Below are 18,082 nucleotides of genomic sequence, written 5' to 3'. Positions count from 1 at the left end.
TCCGGGGTGGAGGAACTCGGTGGCGGATTGCCTGTCCCGGCGGGGTCTTCCCCCGGGGGAATGGAGGTTGCACCCTCAGGTGGTGCAGAGTGTGTGGCATCAGTTCGGAGAGGCCCAGGTGGATCTGTTTGCCTCGAGGAGCAGCACGCATTGCCCCTCGTGGTTCTCCCTGGCAGAGGCCGACGCCCCTCTGGGGATGGACGCCCTCGCCAATGCCTGGCCGTTGGTTCGGCTGTACGCTTTCCCGCCTTCTCCGTTGATCTTACCAACCCTCCATCGGGTGAGGGACTCGTCACACGAGGTCCTTCTGGTGGCGCCAGACTGGCCCATGAGGATCTGGTTTCCACTGCTTCTCAGTCTGCTGAACGGAGAGCCGTGGCGGTTGCCGGCGAGACGAGACCTCCTGTCTCAGATGGAGGGGAGGATTTGGCATCCGTCCCCAGATCATCTTCGGCTCACGGTGTGGCCATTGAAAGGGGCAGGCAGCCCCCAGTCGGCTTAGAGCCCTCCATCCAGCTGGATAGTGCCAGGGCTCCGTCTACAAGGGCCACGTACGCTCGCTGTTGGCAGCGGTTCTCTACCTGGTGTTCCGGCAGGGACGTGGACCCTGGTTCTTGTTCCCTGCATAAGGTTCTGCGGTACCTCCGGCACCTGTTTGACAAGGGCCGGGCCGCCTCGACCCTTAAGGTACACCTGGCGGCTATTTCGGCCAACCACCTCTTGGTGGATGGCAGGAGCATTGGGGCTCACTGTTTGGTGGCCCAATTTCTGCGGGGCGTGAGAAGGTTGCGTCCTGCCTTGTGCAGGCCGGCACCTGCTTGGGACCTTCCCCTGGTCCTGCAGGCCCTGTGTGGGCCACCCTTTGAGCCAATGACTACCGCCCCATTGGCAGTGGTGTCTGTGAAAACCGCCTTTCTCTTGGCAGTGACGTCAGCTAAACGGGTCAGTGAGCTGCACGCACTGGACATCAGCCCCGCCTGCCTGCGGTGGAAGGCAGATGGGTCGGGGGTGACGCTGTGGCCTAACGTTGCCTTTCTTCCCAAGGTTCTGCCCGCTGGCTACGTAAATGCCGCAATCGAGCTGGGGGCGTATTTTCCTCCCCCATTTCATTCGGAGGAACAACGACGGGCGAATTTGCTGTGCCCGGTCCGGGCACTGCAGCTCTATATTGTGGCCACAAACACTGTCCGGCAGTCGAACCAGCTGTTTGTCTGTCACGGAGGTGTGAACAGGGGTCGGGCCCTTTCGAAGCAGAGGCTGTCGCATTGGGTTGTGGATTCCATTGCGATGGCTTATGCGGCAGTGGGTGCAGTGGCTCCCCCTGGGATCGTGTGCCATTCCACCAGGAGTGTTGCTACATCCTGGGCGGCGATGAGAGGTGTGCCACTGGCGGACGTCTGTGCTGCGGCGTCCTGGGCAACTCCGTACACGTTTGCACGCTTCTACCGCCTCAACGTTGGTCACGGATCCGCGCTCGCTTCGGCGGTGCTGCCTCTGGCGGCTACTTCCTGAGTGACAGTGAGTTTTATGTTCCTCGTGACACTTCTGGCATAAGTCATCCACTCTGTTTACTGCCACTGGCAGTCAGGAGGGAACGAAACAGAACGGAAGTTACGGTGTAACTATGGTTCTGTGAGTTCCTGGATGACTGCCAGTCACAGGGGTCACTCGGAACTTCTCGGGCGAGAAGATCCCGGGAGACCCGAACGTAGCTATTGGCGCGTAATTTATAGACTCGCGACCAGGTGCGCTATGTGTCACGTGTCACAGAATTTAGAGTTTTCAAAGAAAATGCATCAAAATGCAAAAATAATAACTATACATGTCTACAACACTATTGGACGTTCATTAATACTAGTATTCAGCTAAAAAAAGTTGATTTTGATGTGACTTGCTCTTTAAAGGGACTTTACGGAGTTTTGAATTTTTATGCTCGCACTTGCCCCCTCAGGCCAAAAGCATAACGGCAGCTTCAATAGTAGGCTCGTGCACGAGGCGCGCATGCTGTACGTGCACACTCCTTAAAGAAAATAACAGCTGAGACAGTCCCTTGTGTGTGTGTGTGCGTGTGTGTGTGTGTGTGTGTGTGTGTGTGTGTGTGTGTGTGCGTGTGTGTGTGTTTGTGTGCGTGTGTGTGTGTGTGTGTGTGTGTGTGTGTGTGTGTGTGTGTGTGTGTGTGTGTGTGTGTGTGTGGCCCGGAGGACAGAGGACAGGAGAACGCGCAGCTAATTAATTAAATAATTTGGTTTTGTACCTTTCTCTTCAACACAGCCGACAAAGGTTTAAGATGGGTCAGTCCTCCTGCATGCTCAGATCAATCCCTTCCCTTGCTTGAAAAATTGTTCCAAAATGAAACTTGAACCCACATCTTTTTTATCTGTCAATTCAATGCCGTTCGGCGAGTCTCAAATAAAAATTTGGGCATGTTACTGTAAAAAAATATACCATTAATGTAAAAAAGAAACTCTAATAAACAATGTTCACATCCAGAATCAAACCCAGGACTTCTGCATGGGAGTCCGACATCTTACTAGATGAGCTAAAGCGCCAGTACTGTCCTTTGTATCTGTAACATTTATATCCTTGATGACAGCTGAAACAATGTTCAAAGAACGGTTCAGAGCAAAAATGGCTATTTTGTTGCTAATTTGCAGGAAATATCTAGAAGAAAGTTCTACAGAAAGTAGCTAAGGGTCCTCAGAAATGTAGCTAGCTTTGTCACTAGGAGTTATAGGAGTTAGGAACAGCGACAAAGTGGCACTACCTTGCTCTCTGCTGCTAAAGCTGCGGATAGCAAATGCTACGGGCTATGCCTAAGCGTGTTCGTGCATAAATTAATTAATAAATTTCCCTCTGGGATTAATAAAGTATTTTTGAATTTGAATTGAATTGAATTTAATTTGAATTGAAGCAGCCTGCTCGACCCGAGCAGCTCTCTTTTTCTGTGATTTTACAGAAAAACTGGCAATCACAGTAAAAATGCCAGGGCTCATTCTACAGGACGAGGGCATTGCAGGAGAATGTATGAAGAAGAAATTTATTATTTCTATACATGTTTTGGCTGTCAAACTTCCATAATGTCCCTTTAAGGTGGACCCAGGTGGTCTGATAATATGGCGTGAAACATAACATAAAGTAGATTTAAAATAATAATTGAAAAAGATTATTGAAATCAATTTTTTTTACAACCATGAACTTTATTTTAAACATATTTTGCTGCTGATTTTTTTATCAGAAGGTTGACAATGATATACTGCAGGCCTAACTTTTTAAGCCTATAGGCCTACTGATGTACAGATTTTTAAAATGAAAAATAGCCTACTATCAATTGTATTGTCTTTTACTGATGATAATTGCTTTTTTATGGTATTTACTGGTTGTGTTATTACGGTGGACCCTATTATTAACATCTTGCTTCTGTAAAAATGAACGTTTTTGTTTGCTTGAAAATCTACAGATTTATACTGTGAATTCCAATGTGCAACACCCCAAAAGATGTAGTTTTACTTGAATGATACCGAAAAATTAAAGATTTCCAGACATTTTCAACGTTACAAATTTTAATTGTAAAATGTATGTATATTTATTTATTTTCACAGAAAATAATTATAATTTCAGCATTTTATTACTGTAAAAAACAGTTTTATTCATTCTCACAGTTAACGGTTATTGAATCTATGTAATACGGTAAAATGAAATTTTGGGTTGTATACTCCATTACCGTTGTCACGGTGTGATGGTGGAGATGATGGACCAAGGTGGAATTTGACGGTTTCACTGTATATTTTACTGACATTTTTTTACAGTGTGGGTCTCTCTGTTTAGACTGCTGCCACCCATGACCTGACTGTGGATAAGAGGAAGATCATGGATGGAAATCGGATGGTGACATATTCAGGCTGATGTAACAGACTGCCACCTTCCTGAATCATTTTTGAAAGACCAAGAATGAGAAGAAAGTTTATTTTTGGTGGTTTCAAGGCAGAAAGTAGTGATACTTGTCAGTCAGCAAGGCCACCAATGTGGAGCCTGGACTTCTATCTTTCTTTGCAGGAGGCATTTTACTCTAAATTTAGTTATTTATTATCATTTTTTTAGTTTTTAATCAGTCACGTCTTAACTGGAGTTGAGGGTTTGGGTTAGCTACAGTTTCCATTTGTGTTTTCGGTTACATTCCAGTTAATTCTTGAGGAATTGTTCATGCTTTGTAAGGTTATTCACAACAAGCTATTTTTAAGCACACAATTAGGAAATACTTTTCCCCCCTTGAAAAGCCTTTTATTGTTGTCTTTTAATCATCGGTTCCTGCACAGCTTCAGCCCACACAGAAAACCGGGAATAGAAGCAGAGGATTTGAGTGATTGTAGTTTAGAAAGTTGAGCCACAAAATTATAGGAAATCAGGAAGTTCTCACCATTTCCTTAAAGGCATTCTCTATGGCGCCTATCACCAAGCTCTCGTGTGACACTTTCTTCTCAAAAAAGAAGCGTGGAGGTGCTGTGCTGGGGGACCCTGGGGCACCTGCAGCCCCCCGAAGCGATGCTGCCCTGGTAAGGGAGCGATGAGACGCAGTCAGAAGATGGTTTATGGGCTCCTCGTCCATACAGGTGGGCGGGACCATATTGGGCGTACAGAGAATCTCCAAAACTTCCTGAAGGTGCAGAGCGATGTGATGATGGAGGAGACGGGACGCCACTACAGCCGCCCCGAAGCCGGCATGGCCGTCAAACAACGCCCAGTAGTGGAAGGATAGGCTTTCAGAGCTGTCCTGCAGACAAGGGAGATCCAACATGCAGGGTTACATGAATGTTTTAAAGTCTTTCTCTTTTATTAATAAAATGATTCTGTGTCAGTTCTACATAATCAGCTGTTCAGATCAAATCTGAGTAAATGTGACTCAGCCCATCATTATGTCTACAAGCTTTCCTGGCTATTCTCTACAGCTTAGTTAGCCCTCCTGCAGTCTGATAAACACATTTTCATAACTGACCAATCAACAGTTTCAGAGAATTGATAAAATTGTAGCTAAAACAAAACAAATACTTCTAAAAGTTATCTCAATATCAGAAAAAACAGAGCTGAAGCACAGCAGAGAGGGATGGAACCCAAACCCCAGCCCCCGGGCTAAACCATTGTTTTCCTTTGCAGGTTTAAACAGAACAAATACACCAGATGTCTGTGCTTGTCTTCAAAGGCCACCTCTGTCGTACCGTTTAAACCAAACTCCCAGTGATCTTATTAGGCAACACCTCTTTTATTCTTCCTTTTTTAATAAACACTGTTTTGTGCTTCAGTTTTATTTAAAAATACACTACACACAAAGCACGTCTGGACACAAATCACACACATTCATTTATGAACTAAAAGCAGAAAACTTGAGTCTGCTGCATTTTTGTTTTTGCTGAGGATTTTTGATGAATTTATGCACAAACTTAACCTTGTTCTCTAAATATAGAGCAGGCAGATTCTGCAGCGGCTTGCAAAGAGACCACTCATATTGGACCGGTGTTGGTTGCATGAGCTGGGCTCTAGGCTCTGGGTAGACCTAGATGCAGTCAGATAGGCTGGGAGAAAATATTACTGTTTCTTTGAAATAAGCACAACATACTTGAAACTGGAGATTTATTAAAAATAGAAAAACAAGTAATTTCTGTAATTTGGATTCTCAATCTGTCTAACAAATCTGCAGTTGCATAATGAATTGGTGTGCGTCAGACACAGTGCACCTCTGAAAGGCCTTTTGTCTATGAGAGCTACAGGAAGCTGAAGCCGTGTGCCCCAAACCTGGATCCTATCAACCAGACCCAGGGATGTACAGGAATTAAATTCACTTTGTTCGCTATTCCATCAGGTGTGACATTCCGCTACTCTAGAAGGTGGATTTAAAAGAAAATTTCCAGATGTGCATTTTGTAAGAAAGTGGTAGAAAGAGTTAAGGTTTCTTCTGTTTCTCTTACCCGGTCATCCCGGAGGCTAAGGCCCTCTCCGTTAGGTAAGGAGGACCTCCTGCGGGTCATTGAGATCTGGCCAGGTGTGGTGCCTCCAGAAGGTCTCCGCTTGACAACCAGCACCTCGCAACAAGCCTGGTCCTCGTTCAGGGAGCTCTTTCCAGCATTGATCACCCTTTGACACAAAAGGGAAGGATCACAAACAGTAGCATTTATTACAAAGCATGTATCGTCTGTATCCAAGCATGCATGAGAACACAATCAGGTTTGGATCATGTGACTTTCTGACTGTGAGGACTGGGTAGTATTTGAAGCATTTGTATTATCTTCATTCCTATAAGGTACATCTGGGTCAAAGCGACTGTCCCTCCCTGTTCTTCTTACAGCAAACACAAAAATCCTGAAACGTTAATCATTTAAAGGATGTTTGATGTGGAAAAGGTAAACCGTGTCCTTCAAAATAAAACTTGGCTGATCAGCCAGAGTTTCACTACAATCTACTACAGCGGATTTTAATCAGGTGTTTTTGACAAGCAGCAAATACAGAAACTTGAGTGACATGATGGTCAGAAAAACACAAACACAGCTGCAGCCACAACGTGACATTTTGAGGCCATGGAGAAACTGCCTGTGAAAAGATGGAGCGTAGAACATAATTAAGCACCAAAATAAACATTTCAATATCATTAATATCTAACCTTCTGTAAATAAGACTAAAACTGATTTTGGCCTTTTAAAAACAAGTCTGATCTTAATTATTGTTGTTTATAGGCCTTTTTTCCCGCTTCCGGCCGGTAACAAGATGGCGCCTGTGCTTGGCTTAGCCGCAGTCACTGGCCACTTTTTCAAACTTTTCTCCCCTAACCTCCTCTTTTCCACCTTGCTCCTGTCTGTGATCCTCTTCAGTAGTGTCCCTGCTACCATCTCCTATGATCGCCAGACTCTTTTGTCCATCGTCGTTCACGATCGCCCAAGACACACATTGGATGTAGCTCCCTGTTTGTTTATCTGAGTGACGCACTGGCCCAGAGCCAATCGACGATTCCTACCAGGGCGCCTCCAGAGATGTTTATCCGGTCCCGGGAACACGCCGGAGGAAAAGAGGTAAACAAGCAGGAATCCAGGAGAATAAGACTTGTCTTAAAGCGTGGTTTATCTAGTAAACATCGGCGTGATCTTCTAGCTTCTTGTCCTTTGTTTGGCGACTTGAGCGCCACTTCTGCATTCCCGCCAGGCCGCGTTGCGGCGTGGTTTCTCCGTCCAAGTTTTTTAAAGTCGGTTTATCCTCATTCCTCAGTGGTTTCTCCTCCTGTTCCCTCCATAAGTGGTTTTTATAAACACCGTGAATCTAACCCTGCTAATTTACGTCCACTAACTCCAGCTGTTTCTGTAGTTTCTGATTCCTCCACCTCACTCAGCATGGCTCTATTAAATACCCGCTCTGTTAACAATAAGTCCTTCCTGCTCAATGATCTAATTCTCTCTAAAACCCTGGATTTTCTGTTTCTGACTGAAGTTTGGCAGCAAACATCTGATTATTCTGGTCTGATTGAACCCTGCCAGAGTGGTTATTCTTTTCTTAGCCAGCCCTAGGGTTCTGGTCATGGTGGAGGCCTAGCTGTTGTTTTCAGAAATCATCTTCCATGTAGATCTACAACCTCTGGTCACTTTGCTTCCTTTGAACTGCAGCTGATTAAAGTCGGGTGTAAGGACACGTTCTACTGCGCTGCAGTCTATCGTCCACCTGGTCCAAACAGTTATTTCCTTCAGGAGTTTAGTGACTTTCTATCCTCCACTGTGAAGCTGTCCAGACTGGTGATTGTTGGTGACTTTAACATCCACGTTGGTGATCCCTCTGATCACTTTGCCATGGATTTCTCCAGCCTTATGGACTCCTTCAGCTTTACCCAGCATGTTTCTGGCTCCACACACACCAGGGGGCACACTTTAGACCTTGTTTTTACCCTGAGTCTAAATGCTGACAGTGTTTGTCCTGAGGACGTTTATATTTCAGATCACTATTGCATTTTCTTTAACTTGTCCGTTTCTGCGTCCCCACCTCCTGCTCGCTGTATGGTTAGTTCTCGTTTTCTTAATGAAAGCACAGCTAGCAATTTTTCTGCTGCTTTTGATCCACCCTGTTTTTCTGATAATGACCCAGATTCCTTAACTTCTCAGTTTAACGAGCACTGCCTCTCCAGTCTGGACAAGATCTGTCCTGTCAAAACCAGATCAGTTCCTGCAGTGAACCCTACTCACTGGTTTAATGACAGCCTTCACAGCCTAAAGCGCCAATGCAGAAAAATTGAGCGCTCGTGGAAGAAAACCCATCTCCACGTCCATCTGCTGCACCTAAAGGATCTTCTGACACCCTTTAACTCTGCAGTCAGAGACGCTAGGGTTTCCTATTTTTCCAACTGGTGTCCCAGAGGAAAGGGAACCCCTAGGTGCTGTTTAACACCATCAGCAGCATCGTCTCTCCTGCCTCTCCTACAGCCTCCATCCACTCTGTTGCAGACTGTGAGAACTTTCTGTCTTTCTTTGTGGACAAAGTCAATAAGGTTGGATCTAGCATCTCTCCTTCAGCCTTATCGCTGCCTCTCCTGACTCCAACCAGGCCCATCATCCTAGATAGCTTTGCTCCTGTTTCTTTGCCTAAGTAAACCAAACTAGTTAACTCTATGAAGACCTCTGCAGCCCCCCTCCACATCTTACCCTCATCTTTGTTTCAAAGTGCTTTTCAGTCCATCGGTCCCAGCGTGCTCTCTATAATTAATGCTTCTCTGGCTTCTGGTCAGGTCCCTGCTTACTTTAAGAATGCTGTAATCCACCCGCTTCTTAAAAAATCGAGTCTTGACCTCTCTCTCCATAGCAGCTTCAGACCCATCTCTAAACTTCCGTTCATCTCCAAGATCTTGGAAAAGGTTGTGGCTAAACAACTCACAGCTGCTCTTGATGAACATAACATCTATGATAGCTTCCAGTCAGGTTTTCGTAGAGCTCATTCTACTGAAACAGCTCTTCTTAGGGTCTCTAATGACCTTCTGACTCACAGTGATACAGGGGACTGTTCTGTTCTGGTCCTGCTGGACCTGACTGCAGCACTGTTGACCATCACCTGCTACTGGAGAGGCTGAGAGACTGGGTAGGCCTATCAGGAACTGCTCTGGAGGGGTCCTCCACTTATCTTTCTGAGCGCTCCTTTTCTGTGGCTGTCTCCAAGTTTAGGTCCTCCACCACCTCCCTTACCCATGGTGTCCCACAAGGTTCTGTGCTGGGGCCTCTGCTCTTCCTCCTCTATCTGCTCCCTCTTCAGCACATCCTGAGCTCCTTCAAAGGAATCTCCAACCATCTTTATGCAGATGACATCCAACTGTACATCTCCTTTAAGCCCCATGAGATGTCTAAGCTGCAGCTGTTACACACCTGCTTGGACTCTATCAAAACCTGGATGGCTGGGAGCTTTCTTCAGCTGAATGAAGATAAGACTGAGATCCTCATCTGTGCCCCAGACAAGCTGGTTCCCAAAGTCAGAGACTCTCTTTGTCAGCTTGCTTCTCACACCAAACCTTCCGTCAGGAATCTTGGCATGACCTTTGACCCAGCTCTCATCCTGGATTCTCATGTCAGTTCTCTTGTTTGCTCTTCCTTCTTCCATCTCAGGAACATTGCTAAGCTGAGTCCCATTCTGTCTCGTTCTGAACTTGAGACAGTTATCCACAACTTCAACTCCTCATGCTTAGACTACTGTAACTCTCTTTTCAAATGTCAGCAGTACCTCTCTGAACCGTCCGCAGGTGGTTCAGACTGCCAGTGCTTGGCTTCTGACCAAGTCCTCCAAACACACCCACATCACCCCGCTTCTCCTCCAGCTTCACTGGCTGCCAGTCAACTTCAGGGTCATTTCAAGATCCTGGTTTTGGTCTATAGGGCCTTGCATGGACAAGCACCATCTTACATTGGTGATCTTCTCAGTCCCTAATCCCCAGCAGGTCCCTGAGGTCCAGTGATCAAAGCTTACTGGTTGTGCAGCACCAGGCTAAAGACCAAAGGTGACAGATCATTTGCTGATGTGGCCCCCAGACTCTGGAACTCTCTCCCACTGAGCCTGAGATCAGTGGACTCAGTGGACTCCTTTAAAAAGCAGCTGAAAACTCACTTGTTCAAGCTGGCTTTTGTATGACCTTCTTCATCACTCTCTATTCTGCTCTCCCCACCTACAGGTGCTGGCCAGTAAATTAGAATATCATCAAAAGGTTGAAAATATTTCAGTAATTCCATTCAAAACGTGAAACTTGTACATTATATTCATGCAATGCACACAGACCAATGTATTTCCAATGTTCATTACATTTAAATTTGATATTCATAAGTGACAACTAATGAAAACTCCAAATTTGGTATCTCAAAAAATTAGAATATTCTGAAAAGGCTGAATATAGAAGACACCTGCTGCCACTCTAATCAGCTGATTTACTCAAAACACCTGCAAAGGCCTTTAAAAGGTCCCTCAGTCTTGTTTTGAAGGCACCACAATCATGGGGAAGACTTCTGACTTAACAGCTGTCCAAAAGACAATCATTGACACCTTGCACAAGGAGGGCAAGACACAAAAGGTGATTGCTAAAGAAGCTGGCTGTTCGCAGAGCTCTGTGTCCAAGCACATTAACAGACAGGCGAAGGGACGGAAAAAATGTGGTAGAAAAAAGTGTACAAGCTATAGGGATAACCGCACCCTGCAGAGAATTGTGACGACAAACCCATTAAAAAATGTGGGGGAGATCCACAAAGAGTGGACTGCAGCTGGAGTCAGCGCTTCAAGAACCACCACGAGGAGACTCATGAAAGACATGGGATTCAGGTGTCGCATTCCGTGTGTCAAGCCACTCTTGAACATGAAACAGCGCAAGAAGCGTCTCGCCTGGGCCAAGGACAAAAAGGACTGGACTGATGCTGAGTGGTCCAAAGTTATGTTTTCTGATGAAAGCAAGTTCTGCATTTCCTTTGGAAATCAAGGACCCAGAGTCTGGAGGAAGAGCGGAGAAGCACAGAATCCACGTTGCATGAGGTCCAGTGTAAAGTTTCCACCGTCAGTGATGGTGTGGGGTGCCATGTCATCTGCCGGTGTTGGCCCACTCTGTTTCCTGAGGTCCAGGGTCAATGCAGCCGTCTACCAGGAAGTTTTAGAGCACTTCATGCTTCCTGCTGCTGACCAACTTTATGGGGATGCAGACTTCACCTTTCAACAGGACTTGGCACCTGCACACAGTGCCAAAACCACCAGCACCTGGTTCAAGGACCATGGTATCCCTGTCCTTGATTGGCCAGCAAACTCGCCTGACCTTAACCCCATAGAAAATCTATGGGGTATTGTGAAGCGGAGGATGCAATACGCTAGACCCAACAATGCAGAGGAGCTGAAGACGACTATCAGAGCAACCTGGGCTCTCATAACACCTGAGCAGTGCCACAGACTGATCGAGTCCATGCCACGCCGCATTACTGCAGTTATTGAGGCAAAAGGAGCCCCGACTAAGTATTGAGTGCTATACATGCACATTCTTTTCATGTTCATTCTTTTCAGTTGGCCAACATTAGAGAAACAAACATTTTTTCATTGGCCTTTAGAATATTCTAATTTTCTGAGATACCAAATTTGGAGTTTTCATTAGTTGTCACTTATGAATATCAAATTTAAATGTAATAGACATCGGAAATACATTGGTCTGTGTGCATTGCATGAATATAATGTACAAGTTTCACGTTTTGAATGGAATTACTGAAATATTTTCAACCTTTTGATGATATTCTAATTTACTGGCCAGCACCTGTATTCCACCTTCCTCAGGATCCACTGATTTCCCTCTTTCCTATTCACTCTCTCTCTTTCTTAACATGTTTTTTATCACAAATGTCTATTTTTTGCTCATTTTAAATATATGTTTTAACCATTTTCTAAATTCTTTTTTATATTTTGACATTTTTTGTTTTTGTGAAGCGCCTCGTGATTTTTGTCTTGAGAGGCACTATAGAAATTATATTTTCTTTTTCTTCCTCTAATGGGATTTGCAGTAGGGTTTAGAGAAACCATTCACATGAACATCTACAACATTTATAGATGTTAGTATCACACCTGGCAACAATTACCCCGAACTCATCAAAGCTGCCAACCTCAAATCATTCAGATCTGTTTTGTCTAAATTGAGTTAAGTGAGGATTATGCCATAATAATAAAAACACAGCTATGACTACTTCCTTATGACAAAACCCAACGTAAACAGGCAATAGAGGTCATCTGGATGGACAGGCAGAGCAGGGACTCTGTGTCAACCAGCTAGAAAAACACTGTGAGTCATTAAGCCAACAGGAAATGTACCAAAACAACTTTTACTCTGAAAGACTGAATGCATGTGTGTTAACGTGAACGTCCACCATTCTACAAACCAAAGCAAAGTGCATCTTAGTGTGCAAAGTTTAAAAGTTGAAGTGTTTTAAGAAAATCAAAGTGATGAATAGAGTTTAGATGTGATCATATATATACTAACATGTGCAAGAGGAGTCTGAGGGATTCTGTTAACGACTTTAATCGATGTTCTATCAAATCTCATAAAAATAATAGTTCTGCAGAAAGTTGAGAGTTCTGTTTGATAATCGTTTGAGAAAAGTGTGTTTATTTAGCTGGAATGTTAAAGGTGTCCTATGGTCTTTTACACTGTAGTCAGTTCGTTCTGAGCTAATGGGGTCATTGTATCTACACTGGTGTTCAACTGGAGTCGACCGATTTTCTCAGCCCTGCTCATCTGTGACTCGTTTCGTGCTGAGCCGACCACACACCCCCACCTATGGGCGGATTGGCCGGCTAAAATTATGTCACTCTCATGCCTGCCTACTTGTGGGAGCCTGTATTTTGCACGAGTAGAATCAACCACGGCTGCTTTCTGCATGGGGAAGTGAATATCCGGCTGGCCGATGTCTGGAAGGGTTGTGGTGCGAGGGTTTGCTGACAAACAATGGAGTGAGTTTTACCTAACCTCCATGGGTGAAATCTGCAGACGAATGAGTAAGAGGACAGCAAGCTGTGTTCAAAGTCCACGTTTTCTGATTACATCCAGGAGTGCGAGTGCTCCAAAGTTCTTTTAGTTTTTTTCCCTTTGTCCAACAAGAACGTCAGCATTAGATCCAGCTAGTGTTGTTCTGCGGTTAGCATCACCGTGGCCAATGTTTATACATAGTCGATACTGATGTGGGTTGGGACTGTGTGGTTATGCCTATGATGTGTCATAGGGCTGGGCGATATGGACCAAAACGTATATCTCGATATGTTTTAGCTGAATTCAGATATATGATATATATCTCGATATTTTCCTCCTGTAAAATATTTACAAGTTAACTCACTTCAAGCTGTCTTGAGAAATTATACACATAAATCAGCAGATTAAATGCATACAAATATATTCATTCTTGTCAAACTTTAAAGGGGCATTATGGAAGTTTGACAGCCAAAACATGTATAGAAATAATACATTTCTTCTTCATACATTCTCGTGCAATGCCCTGGTCCTGTAGAATGAGCCCTGGCATTTTTACTGTGATTGCCTGTTTTTCTGTAAAATCACAGAAAAAGAGAGCTGCTCGGGTCGAGCAGGCTGCTTCATGCACGTTCGCGCTCAGGCATAGCCCTCCGAACCATTCTTTGAACGTTGTTTCAGCTGTCATTAAGGATGTAAATGTTACAGATACAAAAGACATCACTGGTGTTTTAGCTCGCCTAATAAGACGTTGGGCTTTCGTGCAGACGACCCGGGTTCGATTCTGGATGTGAACATAGTTGTTTTAGAGTTTCTTTTTTACATTAATGGTATATTTTTTACAGTAAGATGCCCAAATTTTTATTTGAGACTCACCGAACGGCATTGAATTCACAGATAAAAAAGATGTGGGTTCAACTTTCATGTTGGGACAATTTTTCAAGCAAGGGAAGGGAATGATCTGAGCATGCAGGAGGACTGACCCATCATAAACCTTTGTCGGCTGTGCTGAAGAGAAAGGTACAGAACCAAATTATTTAATTAATTAGCTGCGCGTTCTCCTGTCCTCTGTCCTCCACACACACACACGCACACACACACACACACACACACACACACACACACACACACACACACACACACACACACACACACACACACACACAAGGAACTGTCTCAGCTTTTATTTTCGTTAAGGAGTGTGCACGTACATCATGCGCGCCTCATGCACGAGCCTACTATTGAAGCTGCCGTTATGCTTTTGGCCTGAGGGGGCAATCGCGAGCATAAAAGTTCAAAACTCCGTAAAGTCCCTCTAACCTTAGTGCATATTCTCTACCAGTCTGAGCTTAGAAACACTGGTACAGCTGTCTGTTAACACACACACAAACACACACACACACACACACACACACACACACACACACACACACACACACACACACACAAATACACACACAAGGAACTGTCTCAGCTTTTATTTTGGTTAAGGAGTGTGCACGTACAGCAGACCTGGGCATTTTACGGCCCGCGGGCCACATACGGCCGTTTGGTTGACTTTGACCGGCCTGCGTAAGGTTAATTGGAAATTACAAAATAAATGTATTTTCTCATTTTACCTCATGCATGGGCTAAGGCTGCATTGCTTTTATTTTGAAGTTGTTTTTTACGTGCGCAATGACGCAATACGTATAGCAACAAGTGCCCGCGGTTGACATGGTGATTGTAGCCCGAGAAATGTCCGCTCATGAAAAAAAAAAAAAAAAGAAAGAAAGAAAGATGCCGAATGCAGGATGTTCAACAAAAATTGGACTGCTAAGTGTTTTTTTTTTTACTGAAGTCGGAGGCAAAGCCGTGTGTTTGGTTTGCGGGGAGGAGATTGCCGTGTTTAAGGACTACAATTTGAGTCGGCATTACGACAAGAAACACTCGGAAAAATACAAGAACTCATCTGATGCTGAGAGGGCACGGACATCCGAAGCTTTGCTAGCAAAGTTGCAAAAGCAGCAAGGCTGTTTTACTAAGCTTCACACATCCAGGGATGCAGCAACCAGGACCAGCTTTGTGATATCCCACAAAATAGCTAAAAACAGCAAGCCGTTTTCGGAGGGAGAGTTTGTCAGAGTGCATGGTGGACTCCGCAGCACTAATATGCCCTGAAAAAAAGGCGCATTTGAGCAAATCCCGCTGTCCAGGCGAACCGTGACCAGGAGGATCGAGGACATTGCGGGGAACCTGGAGCTTCAGCTGCAACGTGAAGTGGCAAGTTTTGACTTTTTCTCATTAGACGAGAGCTGTGATGTCCGAGACACAGCCCAGCTGCTCGTATTTGTCCGGGGATAACGGAGCTCACAGAGGAGCGGGCAGCAATGCGGTCGATGAAAGGGACAACGACAGGGAGTGATCTTTTTACAGAGGTAAATGCGTGCATGGACACTCTGGGATTGAAATGGGAGAGACTGTCAGGTGTCACAACAGACGGTTGTCCAAATCTTATAGGGAAAAATGTCGGACTTTTGAAACGAATGCAAGATAAAGTGACAGAAATCGATGCAGATCAAAAATAGGTGTTTTTGCATTGAATTATACACCAACATGTGTTGTGCAAGTCAGTGCTAAAAATCAACCATGTTACTGATGTTGTTACTAAAATAATAAACTTCATCAGGGCGCGGGCAATGAATCACAGACAGTTTGTGGCTCTTCTGGAGGACTCCACACAGCTGTCAGATGGCTCAGCCTGGGGAAAGTGCTGAAGAGGGTTTGGGACTTGAAAGCAGAGATTCAGGATCTCTGCTGGATTTCTACTCTTCTCTTAAGGAGAACTTTCCAAACCTGAAGAGACATGCTCAGAAGATGTTGGTTCTCTTCGGCTCTACCTACATTTGTGAACAAACATTTTCAATGATGAAGTTTACAAAATCCAGGTAAAGATCCTCTCTCACTGATGATCATTTGTCAGCTGTGCTTCGCATCTCCACCTCAGACATTCAACCTGACTTTGATGCACTCGTTAAAGCCCAGCAGAGACTAGATTTCTCTCATTGAATAAGAAAAAAATTGCTTAAAAACACAAAATAAGGTGTTTGGACCACAAATGTAGGCAACTAGCAGTGAACTGGGACATTTTTTTTAAACCTCTTTCTCAAGATCACAGTTCAGTGATTTTATTTTACAGACAATACTGTGTGTCTGTAGAATGCTAAGAACCTCTTTCCAACAATATTTGAAACCCAGAATGTGTTTTGGAGTGAATGTGACTGAAACTGTTAACTAATATAAGTCACAAATGTTTAACAAAAACCAAATGTGCGCACTGTTTACCATTGCCTTGGGAAATTTGAATAAATCACATTTTTGTAAGCCAACCTCACTTTTTCCTTTTTGCTCATTTATAACATATAGTCTACTCTTACCAGCTTGAAAAAATGATAGTATTTACTGCTTTTTATAAAGAAATACCATTAATATTATGCATAATTGACTTCAGCCTTTTGGCCTGGCCCTCCACAATATTTTCTATTTCTCATGTGGCCCCATGGAAAAAATAATTGCCCACCCCTGACATACAGCATGCGCGCCTCATGCACAAGCCTACTATTGAAGCTGCCGTTACGCTTTTGGCCTGAGGGGGCAATCGCGAGCATAAAAGTTCAAAACTCCGTAAAGTCCCTCTAACCTTAGTGCATATTCTCTACCAGTCTGAGCTTAGAAACACTGGTACAGCTGTCTGTTAACACACACACACACACACACACACACACACACACACACACACACACACACACACACACACACACACAGTTGAGAGATAGAGGTGTATCAAATGTCCCACAGGCACTTTTTAATTATATATTTATAATTAATGTAAAATTATTTAAATTTCATTTACAGGTGGGTCATAACGTATATTTCTTGTCCAGAGAAAAAAAATCTATCATGTTTAGCTAAATTAATGATGATGTAATCGCATCTACTGAAGATCACATGGGTCAAGCACCATGGAGCTATTAGTTATTAGAGCAAACATGGCTGGAATCTGACAGTGTTGGCTCATATCAGCGATTGTACTGTAATGACTCAGAGTCTCTGGTTGCTCTTTTATGAGTATTATTTTCAGGCTACTGTCGCCGTAACCCACGCTTTACAAACTCTTAACTTTTTCAACAGAATCGCTTGTAACTGAGTATTTACTAGCATAGCAAACCAGAGAAAAAAAAAACATTTCTTACCCGTTGAGCTCGCCTTCAAAATAAAAGTTAACTCTATACTTTACTATTCAAACCCTTACAACATGTCTGAGGTCATTTGGCCACTCCAACTATCCGTAGATGTTTCCTGATTACACAGGGGAGGGAGGGGTTTGGCTTGTTTCTCCACTAGTGATAGGAATTAAGGCTCTTTTTAGAGAGCCGGTTCTTTTGGCTCAGCTCATCAAAAGAGCTGACTCTTTCGGCTCCCAAGTGGCTCCTCAGATTTTTTGTTGCGTAGAGTACATTTATAACCAAAATAATGCAAAACTATATGTAAAATGATTTACTAATGAAAAAAATGCAATATATCAAATATTTATCATTTCTATGGATTTAATAACTGAACACTTTAAGAAATCTCCACTTTCTACCACACCATACCATGTTTATTTGTATAGCACATTTAAAAACAGCATGACAGCTGACCAAAGTGCTGTACAGTAAAAAGAACAAACCCCAAGATAAAAACAGATAAAAGTCATATAGGAGGTAAGAGGTAAAAGCTAAAAAAATTGTAAAAGAAACATACAACAATAAAATACAAAGCCACAATAAAACGTAAAAACACTAAAAACTAGATCATTGAATAAAAGCTAAATGATAGAAGAAGGCCTTTAGTACCGACTTAAATCGACCCAGTTCTGGGGCCTGTCGAACACAAAGGGGGAGAGCATTCCAGAGTTTAGGAGCAGTGAACGCAAATGCCCGCTCTCCACGTGATTTATACCTCATTTTCGGGACGCACAAAAGCAAATGATCTGCAGATCTCAGGTTTCTGGTTGGAGCATAAGGCTTTATCAGTTCTGAAAGATAAGCCGGGGCTTGACCATTCAGCCAGTGCAAGCGTGCAAGG

General features: G+C 43.9%; 1 protein-coding gene across 2 annotated transcripts in view; it reads right to left on the bottom strand.

The window, feature by feature from the left end:
* The window catches only part of ppm1h (protein phosphatase, Mg2+/Mn2+ dependent, 1H), a 98,393-nt gene that overhangs the window by 65,791 nt on the left and 14,520 nt on the right, over positions 1 to 18,082 (bottom strand). For both annotated transcript variants that reach the window (XM_015976003.3, XM_070550292.1), the window contains exons 2-3: positions 5,958 to 6,123; positions 4,415 to 4,768 (exon numbers count right to left, since the gene is read on the bottom strand). In XM_015976003.3, coding sequence (XP_015831489.1) covers positions 4,415 to 4,768; positions 5,958 to 6,123 — 520 coding nt within the window. The remainder of the gene's footprint in view (positions 1 to 4,414; positions 4,769 to 5,957; positions 6,124 to 18,082) is intronic.

Source organism: Nothobranchius furzeri, chromosome 4 (assembly GCF_043380555.1).
Source record: "Nothobranchius furzeri strain GRZ-AD chromosome 4, NfurGRZ-RIMD1, whole genome shotgun sequence".
Lineage (NCBI taxonomy): Eukaryota > Metazoa > Chordata > Actinopteri > Cyprinodontiformes > Nothobranchiidae > Nothobranchius > Nothobranchius furzeri.
Note: the sequence above shows the minus strand (reverse complement) of the source record. Positions and strands in the feature narration are given on the sequence as shown.